This window comes from Scyliorhinus torazame, chromosome 13 (assembly GCF_047496885.1).
Source record: "Scyliorhinus torazame isolate Kashiwa2021f chromosome 13, sScyTor2.1, whole genome shotgun sequence".
Classification (NCBI taxonomy): domain Eukaryota; kingdom Metazoa; phylum Chordata; class Chondrichthyes; order Carcharhiniformes; family Scyliorhinidae; genus Scyliorhinus; species Scyliorhinus torazame.
In genome coordinates, this window is record NC_092719.1 from 219,240,332 (window position 1) to 219,262,849 (window position 22,518).

Consider the following 22,518-nt stretch of genomic DNA (forward strand, 5'->3'; position numbering starts at 1 on the left):
CAGAGGGCGGCACGGCTGTGCATTGGTTAGCACTGCTGTCTCACACCGGCGAGCACCCGGGTTCAATCCCGGCCCTGGGTCACTGTCCGTGTGGAGTTTGCACATTCTCCCCGTGTCTGCGTGAGTTTCACCCCCACAACCCAAAGATGTGCAGAGTAGGTGGATTGGCCCCGCTAAATTGCCCCTTAATTGGAAAAAAAATTGGGTACTCTAAATTAAAAATAAAATAAAATAATTTTAAGACTTGTCATTGTCATTCCATGGCTGATTGGTTCTATGGTGTGTATTGGGTGAGTAGTAAGGGGGCTGCTTGGGGCATGTGGGGGGGGGGGGGGGCAGGGAGGGGGCACCAATAAGACCTTATAAATATACATTTGGAAAGGTTCCAAAATCGAGGCTCCTCTACGAAGCCGTGAGCCAAGTATCCTTGAGAAGCTGGCCGGACTCCACATCAATTGGGATTGGGGAAAGTGGGAATGAGATCCCCCCCCCCCCCCCCAACATTATGGAACTGGCCAAGTCAAGAGTCCATGGTGAGGGCTCGCTACCCAAACTATTGCACCGCGCTGGCAACAATCGCCGGTCTTGGGAATGAAGACGGGAATCCCAGAATTGGCCAATTTTCAGCAGTCAGCTGGTCTCCTTAAATTCCTGCCCAGGGTAATGTCCTATTGTCAGAACTATGGCAGACAGGAACGATTAAATGACAAAAAAGGATGATGTCACAAGGCAAAAGTGATGGTTACGGGACAAGTGAAGCATGTCCTTGAGTTTGACAATTGTTCCTGACCTTCACATGACCTCCCTTTTTGTTCTTTATTTCTCCTCCCCACCTCTACAATTTTTACATCTTTAACATTTTCCTGTTCTTGAAACTAAAGCAGACAAATTGATCGCCTCCCCCTCAGTGACCTGGTGTTGCCCACCTCCTCCTGCAACGTCACACTCCTGTGGTGTTCGTTTTGCTAGACTAGTAATCCAGAGATTTCGACAAATGCCCTGGAGACCTGAGTTCAAACCCCGCCACATCAGCTGGGGAATTTGCAAACAGAAGAGCATGTCCCTCAGTGTGCCTTTTTCAACTAAACTAAAGCTTGGGGAGGAGGGATGGGGGAAATAGCCATTCCCTGGTTCATTCCCCATGACAATGCTTTGGCCAATTCGAGTTGGCTTGGCAGGTTTGAATTTAATCAAAGGCTTGGCAGTTAATGGTCCCCTGGTACATTCTCCAATGTAATGCCTCTACCAGTCCTCGTCCACTTGGCAACCAATCTGCACTATCTTCTAATGCAGTATAAATTGTTGTTACCTTTACAACTGGTATTCTTGCAAATCTGTCCTGATGAGTGCAAAATAGAACATAGAACATAGAAAATACAGCACAGAACAGGCCCTTCAGCCCACAATGCTGTGCCAAACTTTTGTCCAAGATTAAGAACAAATTAATCTACACCCCATCATTCTACCATAATCCATGTACCTATCCAATAGCCGCTTGAAGGTCCCTAATGTTTCCGACTCAACTACTTCCACAGGCAGTTCATTCCATGCCCCCACTACTCTCTGGGTAAAGAACCTACCTCTGACATCCCCCCTATATCTTCCACCATTCACCTTAAATTTATGTCCCCTTGTAATGGTTTGTTCCACCTGGGGAAAAAGTCTCTGACTGTCTACTCTATCTATTCCCCTGATCATCTTATAAACCTCTATCAAGTCACCCCTCATCCTTCTCCGTTCTAATGAGAAAAGGCCGAGCACCCTCAACCTTTCCTCGTAAGACCTACTCTCCATTCCAGGCAACATCCTGGTAAATCTCCTTTGCACCTTTTCCAAAGCTTCCACATCCTTCCTAAAATGAGGCGACCAGAACTGTACACAGTACTCCAAATGTGGCCTTACCAAAGTTTTGTACAGCTGCATCATCACCTCACGGCTCTTAAATTCAATCCCTCTGTTAATGAACGCTAGCACACCATAGGCCTTCTTCACAGCTCTATCCACTTGAGTGGCAACTTTCAAAGATGTATGAACATAGACCCCAAGATCTCTCTGCTCCTCCACATTGCCAAGAACCCTACCGTTAACCCTGTATTCCGCATTCATATTTGTCCTTCCAAAATGGACAACCTCACACTTTTCAGGGTTAAACTCCATCTGCCACTTCTCAGCCCAGCTCTGCATCCTATCTATGTCTCTTTGCAGCCGACAACAGCCCTTCTCACTATCCACAACTCCACCAATCTTCGTATTGTAGCCACCTAAAATGGCTGATTCCTGATTAATTTGGCCAAAACCCGATGTAAAATGGCTAACCGAAAAGGCTGATGGGAAAAGCAGCCAACAGGACACAAACGGACAGCTGCAGGCAGAACAGCGTATTCGGCTCTGGGGAAGTCGGCCCAGATCAATACCTGCAACCATTAGCAACACATCAACCCAGACATCTGCAGTTTAATCGGCTATCCCCGGGAACAATTGCAACATATTAGCAATTGAAAGCCGATCCAGACCTCTCGGCGCCTGCAGTGGCCGAGACAAAGAAAGGTGAACGACCACCCCCCGATCAAGGAATCGCCCCATTATTGGAGCATATCAAACCCAGTGATTGGGAACAAGTCCAATCACTTGGGACCAGGGTTAAGGTCCGCCCCGAGAGGCAGGAAGCCCCTGGGAACTATAAAAATAGGGGCCAAGTTCAGATCGACCCTTCTCTCCCTTCTTCTCCAGCTCGCAACCTTCGCAAGAACCATCGACCAGCAACCGTAAGTTTGACTCCAGCGATTGCTACCCGATAGAGACTCCTAGCCATCGACCTGTATCAGCCTTTGAATCCCGCAGGCCAGACCCAATTCGATAAGCCATTTGTTTCCCTGACCTGGTGGGCCATTCCCAAAAGTTAAGTATTGGCCAGTAGTGGTAGGTAGTAGTCTAGAAAGTAGGATTAGTGTATAAGTATTTATTGCCGTTGATTTTACTCTTACTAAGCGGTGTGCTGTCTTATTAATCATAACTAGAGCTTGAACCACCTGCCAGAAAGATACCTGGCGACTCGTGAGCAAAGGTGACAGAATTAGAGCTAATAAAACTAAGGCTAATAAGAGCAACAAATTGGCGACTCTGGTGGGACCCGATCTAGAAGTGGAAAACCACTCCGGGAGAACCCAAGAAATTTGAATAGAATCCAATTGGAAACAAAAAAAAAAAACCACAAGTGTTCAAGCGGTTCTGGTTAATAATTCACAATTCGGAAGTGTGTGCATGCATGCGTAACTAACAGGGCTATAAGGTACAACTGATAGATTTTGTTGCGTCAAAACTGTTGGAAGTCAGTATTTTCGGAAATTAGCGCAAGCCGTAGCCGCATCTATGACACCACCTTAGCCCCCTGTTCCAAATTCGACCGAAGCAAGCAGATAAGAGAGATGGCCATGCAGGCAATGCAGCACCTCATGAATCCCGAAGAATTTGCGGTCGCAGTGACCAGCAACAGTAGAGTGGGACAGTGTCCCATTTGGGAGGAGGAGATTCGGAAATATCTCAAGGGCAAAGGATGGCCCATGTGGGATGATTTTGCAGTAATGACGACTCAGGTCCCGGAAGTATAGGGCATACTTGGTGGGAGAACATGAGTGAAATCCATAAGAAGAGCTTAGCAAAAGCGCGCAAGCCGATGGCAATTGTGTCCTGTCTGGCACAATTGCGAGGCACAGAGGAGGTTGTCAGGACGCTCCGCAAAGAGATAGAGGGCATGCATCGTATGAGTAAAGTCGATGTATGCGAGGTGGAGAAAGAGAATCTGGAGTTAAGGCGGAAATTAGTGGCAAAGGACGAAGAGGTGGCTGACGCCAAATGGGGTCACCAGTCTTGTCTGGCACATTTGAGTAGTTTTCAATCCCAGTATGAGAAGGCCTATCAGGACACGCAGCGTGCAGTCCTGGTAAAGAAAGAGACAGAGGAGCAGGTGGAGACGCTACAGAAGCAATGTAGTGATCTCAAGGCAGCCTTGAGAGCGCTCCACGCTGCAACCACGGAACAAAGGCAGAGTACCATAGACCATGCAAAGTGCCGAAAACAAATTGCAGACCTGCAGTCAATGCTTTCTGTCCAAAAGGGATTCCAAGAAACCTTTGGGGAAAGTTTAGAACAGGAAGACGGCCCTGATTGGGAAGAATTGCAGGAGACAGCGCAGAGATATGTTCAGGGAACATGTGCGCAGGGAAAGCCCCAAAGGAGAAAAGCACCCCCATCCCCCACACAGCAGGTAGTTCAGGCTCCAATGAACCCTGTAACAACCCACCGCACCGCCACAGCAGACGAGGCGGAATTCCTATATCCCACCCCCCTCACAGTGACCCAATTACGGGACGCGTGTGCGAAAATCACACCGTTCCTCCCCGCTTCAGACCCACACCATTTCTTTGCCACCGTCAAACACCAGGCGACCTTGTACGGCCTGGATGAGAAAGAGCAGGTAAAGCTCATGGTCCTCAGCTTAGACCCATCGGTCGCAGCAGCCCTTCCCGACCCACAGAACGTAGGAGGAGGCACCCTTGCAGAAATGCATACCGCGATCCTGGATGCGATCGGGTATATCCGGGGTGACCCTGTGGATGGCCTAAATAAGTGCAGACAGAAGAAGTCTGAACACCCCACAGCGTTCGCAGGACGCTTGTGGATTCACTTTGAAGCCATTTTCGGAAACGTAGACCGTGCCCATTTGTCCCCAGACAATATGGCCAAACGGACCCGCACCCTTATCTCCCATGCCACAGAGGCAGGACAGAATGCCTGTAGTAATTATGACCCCTCGGAGGAGGCTCATAATGAGAAGTGGGTGGTCAAAAGATTGTCCCGCATTTGGGAACAGTCTGCTCACAATAAACCCGCAGCTAGAACCCCCGAGGAAAGCAAGCCGCCGCAGACGTGCAGGCAGTAAGAACCACTCTTCACAACCCCGCCTGGGTAAACGAGGGAAAGAGCAGCCCCCCAGCAAAACCGCAAGAGTGTTACAACTGCAGACATTTGGGACATTTTGCCAAAGAGTGCAATGCCCCAAAAAAGCCACAGAGAGCCCAACAGACAGGCACTCTCAGTACGAAAAAGGCAGGGCCCATACATAGCGTTAGCACCCGGTCGGATCAGACAGACTTGACCGGAACGGACTGACAGTGTACAGGCTCCCCCAGTTGGGTCAGCGATACCGTTTGGGATAGGTCAGGACGACCCATAGTCGCAGCGAAAATTCGGGGACAGCCTATCGAGCTTCTCTGGGACACAGGAGGGTCCCGCACCACCATAAATTCCTCCACCCTTGGTCAGGACACGTGGCCCACTACAGCCACTATCACCCTCAGCGGCTTCACAGGCCACTCACAGCAGGGACACATCACAGCCCCTGTACCCATTCAAATCGGAACCATTAGCACAAAACTCCCCGTAGTTTTAGTCGACCTGCCCCAAACAGCAGAACACATTTTAGGAATCGACTTCATGAATTCCCACCACCTATCTTTTGATCCAGTCAACCAGTGTGTCTGGAAGATGGTGAAATCCGCTAGAGCCCCCGCAACGCTCACCATAGGGGACTACACGAACAAAATTAGCGCAGTGGGCGAGTTTTGGTTCAACCCCACCACACTCAGCACAGACCGACAGGTTAGGGCAGTCCTGCAAAAAAACAGGGCAGCATTCGCGACCCACAAGCACGACTGTGGATGGATGACTGGCTCCGTACAAATAACAGGATCGGACCCTAGACCCCAAAAGCAGTACGGATTCCCCCTAGAAGCAGAGGGAGAAATCCTAAAGGTTATAGAGAGCTTATTAGAGCAGGGCGTACTAAGATCGGTAGCCTCACCTAATAATGCCCCGATTTGGCCAGTAAGAAAGCCCGACGGATCATGGCGCCTGACCATTGATTATCGGGAACTCAATAAAGTCACCCCCGCAGCAGCCCCCACCGTAGCAACAAGTCCCGAGACCATGCTCAAGCAGGGACTCCATGCCCGATATTTCACGGTTTTGGACGTCAGTAATGGATTCTGGTCCATTCCATTGGCAAAGGCATGCCAGTACAAATTTGCCTTCACTTTCAGAGCGCAGCAGTACACGTGGACATGCCCGCCACAAGGCTTCCACAACTCCCCCTCCATTTTCCACCGACAGCTGGCAAATGGACTGGCATAATTTTCTTGCCCCGAATGTCTGGTACAGTATGTAGACGACCTATTACTGCAGACAGACACTAAGGAAAAGCACATTGAGCTTCTGTCCGAACTCCTGGAATTACTACATTCCATTGGATGTAAAGTCAACCCCAAAAAGGCCCAGATATTGGAAGAGAAAGTGGTATATTTGGGTACTATTATCACACACGGCAAACGCGAGATCGAGCACAAAAGAATTGACTCGATCGCTAAATTGCCCCTTCCCCAGAACGTTTCAGCCCTCCGGTCGTTTTTAGGACTGGTTGGCTACTGCCGAAACCACATTGACGGTTTCGCCAGCAAGGCAGCGCCCCTCTCAGACCTCCTAAAGAAAGGAGCCCCCTGGGAATGGCTTCCGCAGCATACGGAGGCTGTGGAATCATTAAAACAGGCACTCATAGCCGCCCCCGCACTACAAGTTCCCAACCCGCTTTCCCCTTACGCCATAGAGGTAGCGACCACAGACCGCACCCTTTCAGCCGTGCTCCTCCAGGAACGGCATGACCAGTTAAGACCCGTGGCTTATGCCTCCCGAATTTTAGATGCTGTGGAGCAGGGATTCTCAGCCTGTGAGAGGCACCTGCTCGCAGTTTTCTGGGCAGTCCAGTACTTTTCATACATTACCGGACTGAACCCCATCACCATTTCGACCGAGCACACCCCCACCCAACTTTTACTAGACGGACGACTTAAAGACGGTACCGTCAGCCAAATCCGCGCTGCTAGGTGGACCCTTCTCTTACAAGGACAGTACATCACAGTAAAATGGACCAAAACCCACACATACTTAGCGGACAATTTACAGTACCTCGGAACCCCCCATGAGTGTGAAATCATCTCGCCCCACCATAATACAGGCCCCTTTCTAGCTAAAACACCCCCCAGAAAACTAGCCACTCCATCTCAGAACCCCCCTCACCCGGACACGTGTGACCCCATTAGGATCTATGTGGATGGATCTTCCACAGTCCTGGATGGGCAACGCATAACAGGTTGTGGGATTTATGTGGAGGACGCGCAGGGACGTGCCTTCGAGGAAATCGCATTAAAATTACCCGGACACTTAGGCGCGCAGGCGGCAGAGCTTGCGCCCATCGCCTACATTGTAGAGCACCCAGGTTCCTTCCCCAGCCCAGCAGACATATATTCAGACAGCCTATACGTCTGCAACAGCCTCACAGAATTTCTGCCCCTCTGGGAAACAAGAGGATTTGTTTCCGCGGATGGGAAACCCCTCCCCTCAGCCCCATTACTCCGCCATATTTTGCAAAAAGCCAAGGACAGGACTTTTGGCATTATAAAAGTCCGCAGCCACCATCGTCCCCCCCCCCCTGGAAATGTAAAAGCCGACGCACTGGCTAAGGCAGGATCCAGGCATGGGTACTTTTGGAAGCCCCCCGAAAGCGCGCCAGTGAGTGCGCCAGTGAGTGCAGTTCAGGCCACGCAGACTAGGATCGAGGATCTAGTAGAGGCCCAGAAGCAGGATAGCGCTCTCACTGAGATCGTGAAAGGGAAGTTTCCAGCCTCATACGAGAGGTACAGAAATACGATAACCACACATGACGGTGTGGTGTTAAAGGACACCCTTTATGTAGTTTCTGCGCAGGATAGGAAACAATTAATCTGTTTATTCCATGATGGTCATGGACACCAGGGAATCGATCCCACCACAGCCCACCTCAAACAGCTGTGCTGGTGGCCAAATCTCAAGGAAGATGTATCCCATTACATTGAGAATTGCTTCATCTGCGCACAGAACAACCCAGATAGATATGCCAAAAAGGCACAACTCAGCCACACCCGACCCGTTAATGGCCCCTGGACTAACCTCCAGATCGATTTTATAGGTCCATTGCCCCCTTGCAGGAATGGCTATAAATATGTTCTGGCGGTCATAGACACTTTTACAAAGCGGATGGAAGCATTTCCAGCCCGCACCAACACCGCGAAAACCACAGCCAAGATCCTAACCCACCACATCTTTACAAGATGGGGACTCCCCCGCAGCATTGAATTGGACCAAGGTTCTCACTTTACGGGACGGGTCATGCAGAACGTCCTCACGATATTTGGCATAACCCAAAAATTTCACATTGCGTACCACCCACAGTCGAGTGGTATAGTGGAGCGCATGAATCGGACCCTAAAAACTACCCTCCGAAAAATGCAGAACAACACCACTTGGGATTCGGTCCTCCCCTTTGCGCTGATGTTTTTGCGTAACACTGTTTCCACCTCCACAGGTTACACCCCACACACCCCCATGACCGGACGCCCCATGAAAGGGACAGAATACTTGTTAGGTCCAGACCTGACCAGCCCTGAAGTTACGGCCCTCACCCACGAGAAAGCCGTTGAGCAATTAGTTGCGAATGTAAAAACGGCTCAGTTAGCAGCCGCAGTTAAATTGGGCACCAAAAAGAAACAGAGCAAGGCCTGTTTTGCTAAGGCAGTACATGCAACGGAGTATGATATAGGACAGCAAGTGATGTTGTCCGTATATAACCCCAGCACATTCCTGTCTCCGAAATACTCGGGTCTGTACTCCATTACGGATAAAGTAAGCCCATCGGTATATAAAATCAAATACCCAAATGGCAAGACTGCGTGGTTTCACATAAACCAGTTAAAGGCTTATGGAGCCCAGTCAAACCACGCCCACCACATCATGCTTGACGCAGCAGCCCACACCCCGCCCATAGCCAACGTAACCAGACCAACCCCCACCACGTCCAGCCCAGACACGGACTCGCCCTCGACTCCACCCCCAAAATCTACACTCCGCCCGGAACGCCCACAGACAGCAGCAGCACAGACAGCGACTGTGACTCGGACGATAGCCACAGCGCGCCTCCCTACTATCCCCATACAACAGGACCCACACCCAGCAACTCCGATTTCAACTCCAGTGATCCCTTCATGATCACTTTTCTAAACAAACCACACCACCAACCACCGAACCACACGGACGACCCCGACTTTGTCCCCACACAACTCGCCGAAACTCATTGGCACCGCGACAACTCCTGCACTCGTCCGCGACGACGAAAGCAACCCCAACTCACACCACGCAGCCCTCTCTGCATTAATTCACTCCAGAGTTTGGCACCCGGGAGAAGGGGACGACCTCGAGTCGGACCCCCAGTCCGCCAACCCCTTTGCGACCCTGTTCGCAACAGAGAACTGAGGTGTCCACATGATGATTCAAAGGAGACACTTGGGAGAAGTGTTGTCCTTCCTGATGGAACCTGCAGGATGTTTTGTCTTGTTCGTACGTTTATTTAAGTGTTGTTCGTCCGACAGGAGAATTTTTTCCACCCGCTTGTTCAGCGGTACCAACTTGTCCACAGATACCTGGTCAGCAGACCACACGCTCGTTCCGAGGAACTAGCTTTTCAGCTCATATTGGTTCGGGTATCAGACGCCCGTTCTGATTTGAGGGTAGAATCACAGCACCAACCCCACCACGATGACTACATTTTTGCCCGTTCTTGTCGGTTGCTCAGGCAGTGGAGAAACGGCGTGAGACCCGCCCTGCCTGGGGACCCCCCCGTTGGTCAAACACGCTCGGGTAGGAGAGATACGGCATTGGTAGCCGTCCTACCCGGGACTCCACCCAAATCTTACCCGTCGCGGCCCATACGCACCTCATTTGGCATTTTCATTTCAAAAAGTTTTTTTTTTTTGGCGACCTTTAAGTTGCTGCCATATGCTATTTACACCCTGGAACATTGGGATGGTAAATCAGCACTGGCCCCTCACTGGGAAGTGTGCCGTGTCCTAAAATTTGTTTTGAAAATAAAAATGAGCGAGTCACACATAGTGACCAATTATAAGGGTATAATTGGCCCCAAAAAGGACAGACACACTAACATACCGGATACTATACCAAGGTAGTGACAGATACTATGCTTGTTTTTACAGAACTCCAGAAGTTCCAGGACCGGAGAAAACAGAGAACACAAAGAAAGAAAAAAAGAGGACAGCCATGAGGACTTCTTTCATCGTGATCAAAATCTTGTTATTGGATATTTGGTTGCGCGGGAACGCGGACCCCATTACTCCAAACCTCCCTGCCGTTAATGTTTCACTGCCCCGCAGTACCCAAAGCCCAGTCACCAGCGACACTGCATCTTCCTGGTGTGACAGGTTCATAACCGGGTACTCCCTGTCCTACGTGATTGAAGCACTGTTAGCGTTGGCGATACTCTGCTGTGCAGTGCAGACTATGCGCCTCCGCAAATGGAGAAGGAGAGCGTACCGCGCTCGAACCCCGGTATATCGGATCCGATACCCTATATTCGGGTATGACCAGACCCCCGACCCCCGCGACCTATAACACAATCATAAAGAACATGCACTTGCGTTTTTCTGTAAATAAAAGATGTACAAAACTCCCATAAACAAAAAAAATGTATGATCCTGAGCTTGACTGCCAAGCCAGGAAAGAGTATATTAAATGTTATGATTGTTGTTGTATGTTTTAGGAAGATAGAATAATGCAATGTTTGGTGAGTATAGTGTATTTAGGTCAAATTAGAGGTTCCAAGTTTTTTATTTTGTAGATGCATGCCCCTGCCTGACATAGCGCCCTTAGAATTGTTTAGGTAAAAATTTTTGGTGCATAGCTAGGGTCAGAGTAGAGGCCATGTAGGAGGTGTCCCCCCCGGTCAGGGAACGGAAAGGATAAAATTTATGTGATCCTTCACGCTTCGCGTTAGGATCACAAGTGGGGAATGTAGCCACCTAAAATGGCTGATTCCCGATTAATTTGGCCAAAACCCGATGTAAAATGGCTAACCGAAAAGGCTGATGAGAAAAGCAGCCAACAGGACACAAACGGACAGCTGCAGACAGAACAGCGTATTCGGCTCTGGGGAAGTCGGCCCAGATCAATACCTGCGACCATTAGCAGCACATCAACCCAGACATCTGCAGTTTAATCGGCTATCCCCGGGAACAATTGCAACATATTAGCAATTGAATGCCGATCCAGGCCTCTCGGCGCCTGCAGTGGCCGAGACAAAGAAAGGTGAACGACCACCCCCCGATCAAGGAATCGCCCCATTATTGGAGCATATCGAACCCAGTGATTGGGAACAAGTCCAATCACTTGGGACCAGGGTCAAGGTCCACCCCGAGAGGCGGGAAGCCCCCGGGAACTATAAAAATAGGGGCCAAGTTCAGATCAACCCTTCTCTCCCTTCTTCTCCAGCTCGCAACCTTCGCAAGAACCATCGACCAGCAACCGTAAGTTTGACTCCAGCGATCGCTACCCGATAGAGACCCCTAGCCATCGACCTGTATCAGCCTTTGAATCCCGCAGGCCAGACCCAATTCGATAAGCCATTCATTTCCCTGACCTGGTGGGCCATTCCCAAAAGTTAAGTATTGGCCAGTAGTGGTAGGTAGTAGTCTAGAAAGTAGGATTATTGTATAAGTATTTATTCCTGTACATAATAAATGACCGTTGATTTCAATCTTACTAAGCGGTGTGCTGTCTTATTAATCATAACTCGAGCTTGAACCACGTGGCGGTATCAGAAAGATACCTGGCGACTCGTGAGCAAAGGTGACAGAATTAGAGCGAATAAAACTAAGGCTAATAAGAGCAACAGTATCGCCTGCAAATTTACTGACCCCCCCTTCAACTCCCTGTGAAGCTTTGACAGCATGTGCTTTCTCAGCAGTGCTCAACCTCTGTCCCACCGAGCGATTATTGATTTTGCTTTTATTAAGGCATCTCAAACGACAGTTAGAGATTGACAATAAATACTAGCCTTTCTAGTGATGTCCACATCCACTCCACAAATACATTTTGAAAAATTCTCTGTTGCTTTAGATGTTAAAAATGAATCGGAGTCGAAGCAGGAAATTGGGCAGATAGAGGGGACAGTGATGACTGACGCCTGCCCCAAGCAAAACATCTTCCTGAGCTGCAGGTGAGTGCAGACACCAGGCGCTCTGTACATCAATTACTACACATGCCACCCAGGGAGGCTCTGGGCAAATAGACCAGGAACAGCATCATGCATTTATGTAACGCCTTTCGCCTTGAAACCTCCAATGCTGCTTCTCAGGATGAAATCACACAAAATGTGGCACTGGGTTAAATAAAGTGATGTTAGGACAGGTGATAAAATGTTTGGTCAAAAGTGGGCAGCATGGTAGCACAGTGGTTAGCACAGTAGCTTCACAGCTCCAGGGTCTCGGGTTCGATTCCCGGCTTGGGGCACTGTCTGTGCGGAGTCTGCCCGTCCTCCCCGTGTCTGCGTGGGTTTCCTCCGGGTGCTCCGGTTTCCTCCCACAGTCCAAAGATGTGCAGGTTAGGTGGATTGGCCGTGCTAAATTGCCCCTTAGTGTCCAAAAAAAAAGATTAGGTGGGGCTACTGGGTTACGGGGATAGGTTGGAAGGGTGTGGGCTTAAGTTTAGTGCTCTTTCCAAGGGCCGGTGCAGACTCGATGGGCCAAACGTCCTCCTTCTGCACTGTAAATTCCATGATGCTATGAATTTATGATTCAAAGGATCGGTTTTAAGGATCTTAAAGTTGGATGGAAGGGTAGAGTGTGGAGGGGTTTAGGGAGGGAGTTACAGAGCTTAGGCCCAGGCAGCTGGAGGCACACCACCAATGGTAGAGCAATGAACATCTCCCCTTATGACTGCAATATACATGAGTCTATTGGGATAAGCAGCGATGTCGTGTCACTGGGCCATATAGAATTGGAATGACTGAAGTTCATTCTTGCATCTGTCCTTTTATATGGAGTGTCGGGAATTGTCCTGATGTTCCTCGGCTCTGACAGACTTGGGTGGGAACCGTCCGTCAGACGTGATTCCTGCTTCCAATTATTATCCAATGGAGTGGGTGAACCTTAATTGGTGGTTGCACCATCCCTGCTTGGTCAGCTGGCCAGGAATCCCCAAGGAACTGTCCGACTGCGCCAGTGGAGAACAAAAACAACTGAGAGAAAATTGGAGGGAAACCGGCCTCAGACAATAAAATGGATGCCAAGATAGAGCATGTTGCAAAGACCCAACTTTGCAAAGGAAGAATTTCCGAGTATTATATAGAATGACATAGAGGGCGCGGTCGAATGGCCCGACCAGCCCATTAAATCTCGCTGGGCGAGATCCAGATTAACATATTTAAGTCAGCCATTAGGCTCATTAAGATATGATTAGGCCGCATTCTCCCGAGACCCGGGAACTAATGGCCTCGCCTGGGAGAGCTTGCCAGGGTACCATTACGTGCTGGTCCACACAGGAGGGAACGAGGCCTAATGACACCTGGGGGGGGGGGGTTGTCTGCCAAGCCATTAGAGGCCCCCAGGTGGTTGGATTCTGGACAGGGTGGGACCCTGGCACTCCCGCTGGCACCCGAGCATCTTGCACTGCCAGTCTGGCACCTTGGCACTACCACCCTGACACTGCCAGGCTAGCGGCAGCACCGCCAGGGTGCCAGTCTGATAATGCCAAGGTACCGAGCTTCCTGTGCCAGTGATCAGGTCCCCGGGGCTGCCCTGCCCTTAAGAGGTGGGGTGAGGGAGACTCGAGGACACGCTAAGAGGTACATTGGGGGGGTGGGCGGGGTTCCAGGGGCCACAATGGGATCTCTGATGGTGGTTGGGTGGGGGGGGGGGGGGGGGGGGGGGGCGAAGGATTGGGGCGGCATTTAAAAATAGTGCCCCTATGCTTGAGTCACCTTCGGCTGCACAGTCCTGACCGAGGCCTAGAAATCCAGCAGAGTCCTGTTGGGTAGCGGGGTCGTGGGCACCGAGAAACACTGCGCTGTACAAAACAGGACTCTTTCCAGTGCTTTAAATCGCCTCCAGAATGTTCAGAGCGGAACGTGTCTTTCATGGTATTTATAGCACAGAAAAGCCTCCTCACACCCTCAGCATTGTCCCAGACCTTCAGCACACCCGGCTATTCCTTTCCTCCTCCTGTGTTTCTCCAGCTTCACCTGGAATGTCTCGATAATATTCACCTCGACCGCTCCCGCTGGGAGCGGATTCCACCCTCTGGGTAAAGAGGTTTCTCCTGAATTCCGGTTGGGATTTATTAACGATTGTCAAATTTGCATTGTCCCTAATTTTGGTCGCCCCACAAGTATTCTAACCTTTAATTCTGGTGTAATTTTCATACATTCTGTCCCTCTAACATGGCGACCAAACCGTGCAAAATGCTCCAAGGTCCTACGCAGGTTATACATAAACTCTCTGCATTGACGGTATATCCTTCTGGAACTGAGCCCCCAGTGTTTTGAATGCTCCTTTTTATGGCTTATTAACCTTCATTCTGACTCTCGTTAACTTGTTGCAGTGGTGATGGTGTGATACAAATCTGGGATCTGGCTGGTTCTCTGCTGACTGAGTTTGTTTTGGATCATACACTCACCTTTGCATGTTTCCTCAATAACCATGGCGACATACTGATTGGCTTCAAGGATCACCTCTTCTTGATTCCTCACAAAAAACTGATGATTGACATCAAGGATTATTTGTCTGACGATTCAGTGAAAGGTACGTCGTCCTATTCTAGCGAAATGCAAGAGAGTTGGCCGAGTGTCTCAGCGGACTCCTCGGGATGTGGGGAGGGGGTGGATGGGGGGGGGGACATAGGGGTGGGTCTGCTTCAAAGAACTTGCTGAGCCACATCCGACAGAATCGCTTTATGTTGTGCTGTAAGTTTCTAGGATTCTTTGAGGCAAGTGAGAGTGCACTTTCCCAAATGGCCATTCAATATCTCTTCCCCCCCCCCCCCCCCCCCCCCCATCTCTCTCCCTCACTCTCCTTACCCAGCTGTGGGCCTTGAGTACGAGGCTGTGATGATGTAGGAATTTCAGATATTGGGAGTTGTATGAATTGGGTGCAGTAAGGGTTAAAAGCCTGGGTTAGTGTGTGTATGACTGCTGCGGTTATGTTTTTTAAAAAATCCTGGTTTGAAAGCTTTGTGAACCAGAAGTGCAATTAAGGTACCACAAAAGCTTGGGCTAATAGAGATTTGTTTGGCAACACGGTAGCACAGTGGATAGCACAGTTGCTTCACAGCTCCAGGGTCCCAGGTTTGATTCCCGGCTTGAGTCACTGTTGGAGTCTGCACGTTCTCCCCGTGTCTGCGTGGGTTTCCTCCGAGTGCTCAGATTTCCTCCCACAGTCCTAAGATGTGCAGGTTAGGTTGATTGGCCATGGTAAATTGGCCTTAGTGTGCAAAAAATGTTGTGTTGGGTTACGGGGATTGGATGGAGGTTTGGGCTTGGGTAGGGTGCTCTTTCTAAGGGCCGGTGCAGACTCGATGGGCCGAATGGCCTCCTTCTGCACTGTAAATTCTATGAGTCTATGGATTAAGGCTGGGTTCCCTGGGGAGTTAGCTACATTGTGTTTTGGCTTGGTAAGGTGATGTAATTAATGGAATGAGCACTTTGCAGAAAAGCAGTTTAGTTGAGTTATAAATTGGGATGTGAACAGAACCAAGATTCTGCTCTCTGTAGACAGATCAGTTTATTTCCGAGCAGTTCAAAATTGTGTGATTGGAAAGTGAGCTGAAATAAGCTGAGAATCAGCTGCTGGAGAAATAGAGCCAGAGTCTCTGCATGGTTCTGACAGGACTCGGGTCTTTTCTTTAAAACTGTCTCAAAGAACATCTTGTAAAGCAAGTATGCCTGAGTCTGCTAACTGTATTTAAAAGTGGATTGAGAGCTAGATGGTGTTGTTGTTTGAGTGGGAATAAAGATAGCAGTTAAGGGTTACTGTGCAACTGTATTGGTTAGCATTGTTTAAGGGGTAATTGGGAACTATCTTTCTTGTGTGCTGTTAAAGATATTTTAGTATTGTGTTAGTAATAAAGTTTGTTTTAGTTTCCAGATCCCTATTTAGTGTGAAATCTCTCGGAGTGAGGAAAACGTTCCTCACAGTCTTACAAAATTAAAATAAAATATTGGGGTTTCTGCCCAATATCCTAGTCACTGTTGGGGTCTGGTCTGCAATCAGAATGGTCAGTTATTTCTACAAGGATAGAATGATAGAGTTTCAACATACTGCCCTTCATATCCATTCCAGCTCTTTGAAAATGCTGCCCAGAGGATGGTGTTGGGGTTTAGGGGCTGGCAACAGAGGTGATATTTTCCTGGGCAATCTATGGCCGATATCCCTTTGGGATGTGATCGCGAATTTCTTGCGAATGTTGGAAATCTCTGCCGCTAGAGGGCTCCTGAATGAACAAGGCAAATAACTATGCATCCTCAGAAGCGATAACTCCAAGGCTCATGAAATCAACGCCACAAGGGGAGAGAAAAAGGTGTCAATTAGAGTGGGAGAATTCAATACCAAATCAGGTACGGCAAGTGAGGTAAAAAGAGGGAACGGACGATTGGATTGAGGGAGAGATTTTAAATGTTTTCAAAAAAATTCTCCAGCAGCAATTAAAACCTGAAGGATTGAGACTCCAACCTTGCAATAGTTAACTTAGAATAGGTTGCAGGTTGACCAGCAATAGTTAAGACTGTGTTTAAAAGGGTGTGTCAACTAGAACTTACAAGACGTAATACTTTGCGGCATAGAATCATAGAATTTACAGCGCAGAAGGAGGCCATTCGGCCCATCGAGTCTGCACCAGCCCTTGGAAAGAACACCCTCTCTAAGCCCACATCTCCACCCTGTCCCCATAACCCAGTAACCCCACCTAGCCCTTTTTGGACACGAAGGGCAATTTAGCACAGCCAATCCGCCTAACCTGCACATCTTTGGACTGTGGGAGGAAACCGGAGCACCCGGAGGAAACCCACGCAGATACGGGGAGAACGTGCAGACTCCGCACAGACAGTGACCCAAGCCGGGAATCGAACCTGGGATCCTGGAGCTGTGAAACCACTGTGCTAACCACCGTGCTACCGTGCTGCATGTCAACAGTGAGGCAGATAATAAGGTGTCGGAGCAGAAATAGGTCACTCAGCCCCATCAGATAGGATGTTGGTGTTTTTTCTGACCAACTCCAATTTCCTGCACTGTCCGCCTGATTTCACTACGAAGCCACTCTTTGTGCAGCTAACAATGCTTTTGGACACGGCCTTTGCCTCTACCCGCTGGGTGGATTTGCTGTGGCGATTTACAGTCCAGCAGCAATGGCTGACATTAGAATCATCATTTTTCTTAACTGCAAAGTTTTGCCTCAATTTGTGATCCTGAGCTGAGCAGAGACAGCAAAATGTTCAAACCCATTCCAGAACAATCTGTTGCGCAATTTAGTGCGGCACTACCTCAGTACTGACCCTCTGACAGTGCAGCACTCCCTCAGTACTGACCCTCCGACAGTGCAGCACTCCCTCAGTACTGACCCTCTGACAGTGCAGCACTCCCTCAGTACTGACCCTCTGACAGTGCGGCACTCCCTCAGTACTGACCCTCTGACAGTGCGGCACTCCCTCAGTACTGACCCTCTGACAGTGCAGCACTCCCTCAGTACTGACCCTCTGACAGTGCGGTGCTCCCTCAGTACTGACCCTCTGACAGTGCAGCACTCCCTCAGTACTGACCCTCTGACAGTGCAGCACTCCCTCAGTACTGACCCTCGGACAGTGCGGCACTCCCTCAGTACTGACCCTCTGACAGTGCGGCACTCCCTCGGTACTGACCCTCTGACAGTGCGGCATTCCCTCAGTACTGACCCTCTGACAGTGCGGTGCTCCCTCAGTACTGACCCTCTGACAGTGCAGCACTCCCTCAGTACTGACCCTCTGACAGTGCAGCACTCCCTCAGTACTGACCCTCTGACAGTGCGGCACTCCCTCAGTACTGACCCTCTGACAGTGCAGCACTCCCTCAGTACTGACCATCTGACAGTGCAGCATTCCCTCAGTACTGACCCTCTGACAGTGCGGTGCTCCCTCAGTACTGACCCTCTGACAGTGCAGCACTCCCTCAGTACTGACCCTCTGACAGTGCAGCACTCCCTCAGTACTGACCCTCTGACAGTGCGGCACTCCCTCAGTACTGACCCTCTGACAGTGCAGCACTCCCTCAGTACTGACCATCTGACAGTGCAGCACTCCCACGTACTGACCCTCTGACAGTGCGGCACTCCCTCAGTACTGACCCTCTGACAGTGCAGCGCTCCCTCAGTACTGACCCTCTGACAGTGCAGCACTCCCTCAGTACTAACCCTCTGACAGTGCAGCACTCCCATGTACTGACCCTCTGACAGTGCGGCACTCCCTCAGTACTGACCCTCTGACAGTGCAGCACTCCCTCAGTACTGACCATCTGACAGTGTGGCACTCCCTCAGTACTGACCCTCTGACAGTGCAGCACTCCCTCAGTACTAACCCTCTGACAGTGCAGCACTCCCATGTACTGACCCTCTGACAGTGCGGCACTCCCTCAGTACTGACCCTCTGACAGTGCAGCACTCCCTCAGTACTGACCCTCTGACAGTGCGGCACTACCTCAGTACTGACCATCTGACAGTGCGGCACCCCCTCAGTACTGACCCTCTGACTGTGCAGCACTCCCTCAGTACTGACCCTCTGACAGTGCGGCACTCCCTCAGTACTGACCCTCTGACAATGCGGCACTCCCTCAGTACTGACCCTCTGACAGTGCGGCACTCCCTCAGTATTGACCCTCTGACAGTGCAGCACTCCCTCAGTACTGACCCTCTGACAGTGCAGCACTCCCTCAGTACTGACCCTCTGACAGTGCAGCACTCCCTCAGTACTGACCCTCTGACAGTGCAGCACTCCCTCAGTACTGACCCTCTGTCAGTGCAGCTCTCCCTCAGTACTGACCCTCTGACAGTGCAGCGCTCCCTCAGTACTGACCCTCTGACAGTGCAGCACTCCCTCAGTACCGAACCTCTGACAGTGCAGCACTCGCTCAGTACTGACCCTCTGACAGTGCAGCTCTCCCTCAGTACTGACCCTCTGACAGTGCAGCACTCCCTCAGTGCTGACCCTCTGACAGTGCAGCACTCCCTCAGTACTGGCCCTCTTACAGTGCAGCACTCCCTCAGTACTGACCCTCTGACTGTGCAGCACTCCCTCAGTACTGACCCTCTGACAGTGCGGCACTCCCTCAGTACTGACCCTCTGACAGTGCGGCACTCGCTCAGTACTGACCCTCTGACAGTGCAGCTCTCCCTCAGCACTGACCCTCTGACAGTGCAGCACTCCCTCAGTACTGACCCTCTGACAGTGCAGCACTCCCTCAGTACTGACCCTCTGACAGTGCAGCACTCGCTCAGTACTGACCCTCTGACAGTGCAGCTCTCCCTCAGCACTGACCCTCTGACAGTGCAGCACTCCCTCAGTACTGACCCTCTGACAGTGCAGCACTCCCTCAGTACTGACCCTCTGACAGTGCAGCACTCGCTTAGTACTGACCCTCTGACAGTGCAGCTCTCCCTCAGTACTGACCCTCTGACAGTGCAGCACTCCCTCAGTACTGACCCTCTGACAGTGCAGCACTCCCTCAGTACTGACCCTCTGACAGTGCAGCACTCGCTCAGTACTGACCCTCTGACAGTGCAGCTCTCCCTCAGTACTGACCCTCTGACAGTGCAGCACTCCCTCAGTACTGACCCTCTGACAGTGCAGCACTCCCTCAGTCTTGACCCTCTGACAGTGCAGCACTCCCTCAGTGCTGACCCTCTGACAGTGCAGCACTCCCTCAGTACTGGCCCTCTTACAGTGCAGCACTCCCTCAGTACTGACCCTCTGACAATGCGGCACTCCCTCAGTACTGACCCTCTGACAGTGCGGCACTCCCTCAGTACTGACCCTCTGACAGTGCGGCACTCCCTCAGTACTGACCCTCTGACAGTGCAGCACTCCCTCAGTACTAACCCTCTGACACTGCAGCACTCTCTCAGTACTGACCCTCTGACAGTGCGGCACTCCCTCAGTACTGACCCTCTGACAGTGCGGCACTCCCTCGGTACTGACCCTCTGACAGTGCGGCATTCCCTCAGTACTGACCCTCTGACAGTGCGGTACTCCCTCAGTACTGACCCTCTGACAGTGCAGCACTCCCTCAGTACTGAACCTCTGACAGTGCAGCACTCCCTCAGTACTGACCCTCTGACAGTGCGGCACTCCCTCAGTACTGACCCTCTGACAGTGCGGCACTCCCTCGGTACTGACCCTCTGACAGTGCGGCATTCCCTCAGTACTGACCCTCTGACAGTGCGGTGCTCCCTCAGTACTGACCCTCTGACAGTGCAGCACTCCCTCAGTACTGACCCTCTGACAGTGCAGCACTCCCTCAGTACTGACCCTCTGACAGTGCGGCACTCCCTCAGTACTGACCCTCTGACAGTGCAGCACTCCCTCAGTACTGACCATCTGACAGTGTGGCACTCCCTCAGTACTGACCCTCTGACAGTGCAGCACTCCCTCAGTACTAACCCTCTGACAGTGCAGCACTCCCATGTACTGACCCTCTGACAGTGCGGCACTCCCTCAGTACTGACCCTCTGACAGTGCAGCGCTCCCTCAGTACTGACCCTCTGACAGTGCAGCACTCCCTCAGTACTAACCCTCTGACAGTGCAGCACTCCCTCAGTACTGACCCTCTGACAGTGCAGCACTCCCTCAGTACTGACCCTCTGACAGTGCAGCACTCGCTCAGTACTGACCCTCTGACAGTGCAGCTCTCCCTCAGCACTGACCCTCTGACAGTGCAGCACTCCCTCAGTACTGACCCTCTGACAGTGCAGCACTCCCTCAGTACTGACCCTCTGACAGTGCAGCACTCCCTCAGTACTGACCCTCTGACAGTGCAGTTCTCCCTCAGTACTGACCCTCTGACAGTGCAGCACTCCCTCAGTACTGACCCTCTGACAGTGCAGCACTCCCTCAGTACTGACCCTCTGACAGTGCAGCACTCGCTCAGTACTGACCCTCTGACAGTGCAGCTCTCCCTCAGTACTGACCCTCTGACAGTGCAGCACTCCCTCAGTACTGACCCTCTGACAGTGCAGCACTCCCTCAGTCTTGACCCTCTGACAGTGCAGCACTCCCTCAGTACTGACCCTCTGACAGTGCAGCACTCCCTCAGTACTGACCCTCTGACAGTGCAGCACTCCCTCAGTACTGACCCTCTGTCAGTGCAGCTCTCCCTCAGTACTGACCCTCTGACAGTGCAGCGCTCCCTCAGTACTGACCCTCTGACAGTGCAGCACTCCCTCAGTACCGAACCTCTGACAGTGCAGCACTCGCTCAGTACTGACCCTCTGACAGTGCAGCTCTCCCTCAGTACTGACCCTCTGACAGTGCAGCACTCCCTCAGTGCTGACCCTCTGACAGTGCAGCACTCCCTCAGTACTGGCCCTCTTACAGTGCAGCACTCCCTCAGTACTGACCCTCTGACTGTGCAGCACTCCCTCAGTACTGACCCTCTGACAGTGCGGCACTCCCTCAGTACTGACCCTCTGACAGTGCGGCACTCGCTCAGTACTGACCCTCTGACAGTGCAGCTCTCCCTCAGCACTGACCCTCTGACAGTGCAGCACTCCCTCAGTACTGACCCTCTGACAGTGCAGCACTCCCTCAGTACTGACCCTCTGACAGTGCAGCACTCGCTCAGTACTGACCCTCTGACAGTGCAGCTCTCCCTCAGCACTGACCCTCTGACAGTGCAGCACTCCCTCAGTACTGACCCTCTGACAGTGCAGCACTCCCTCAGTACTGACCCTCTGACAGTGCAGCACTCGCTTAGTACTGACCCTCTGACAGTGCAGCTCTCCCTCAGTACTGACCCTCTGACAGTGCAGCACTCCCTCAGTACTGACCCTCTGACAGTGCAGCACTCCCTCAGTACTGACCCTCTGACAGTGCAGCACTCGCTCAGTACTGACCCTCTGACAGTGCAGCTCTCCCTCAGTACTGACCCTCTGACAGTGCAGCACTCCCTCAGTACTGACCCTCTGACAGTGCAGCACTCCCTCAGTCTTGACCCTCTGACAGTGCAGCACTCCCTCAGTGCTGACCCTCTGACAGTGCAGCACTCCCTCAGTACTGGCCCTCTTACAGTGCAGCACTCCCTCAGTACTGACCCTCTGACAATGCGGCACTCCCTCAGTACTGACCCTCTGACAGTGCGGCACTCCCTCAGTACTGACCCTCTGACAGTGCGGCACTCCCTCAGTACTGACCCTCTGACAGTGCAGCACTCCCTCAGTACTAACCCTCTGACACTGCAGCACTCTCTCAGTACTGACCCTCTGACAGTGCGGCACTCCCTCAGTACTGACCCTCTGACAGTGCGGCACTCCCTCGGTACTGACCCTCTGACAGTGCGGCATTCCCTCAGTACT

At 51.3% G+C, this 22,518-nt stretch overlaps 2 protein-coding genes across 2 annotated transcripts in view; both read left to right on the forward strand.

Moving 5' to 3' along the window:
• Nucleotides 1-12,155, forward strand: part of LOC140387643 (uncharacterized) — a 189,481-nt gene extending 177,326 nt beyond the window's left edge. The window contains exon 10 of the mRNA XM_072470840.1: nt 12,052-12,155. Within this exon, the coding sequence (XP_072326941.1) occupies nt 12,052-12,155 (104 nt within the window). The remainder of the gene's footprint in view (nt 1-12,051) is intronic.
• Nucleotides 12,156-13,679: 1,524 nt separating this feature from the next.
• Nucleotides 13,680-22,518, forward strand: part of LOC140387644 (uncharacterized) — a 152,824-nt gene continuing 143,985 nt past the window's right edge. Inside the window, exons 1-2 of the mRNA XM_072470841.1 lie at nt 13,680-13,687; nt 14,533-14,732. Coding sequence (XP_072326942.1) covers nt 13,680-13,687; nt 14,533-14,732 — 208 coding nt within the window. The remainder of the gene's footprint in view (nt 13,688-14,532; nt 14,733-22,518) is intronic.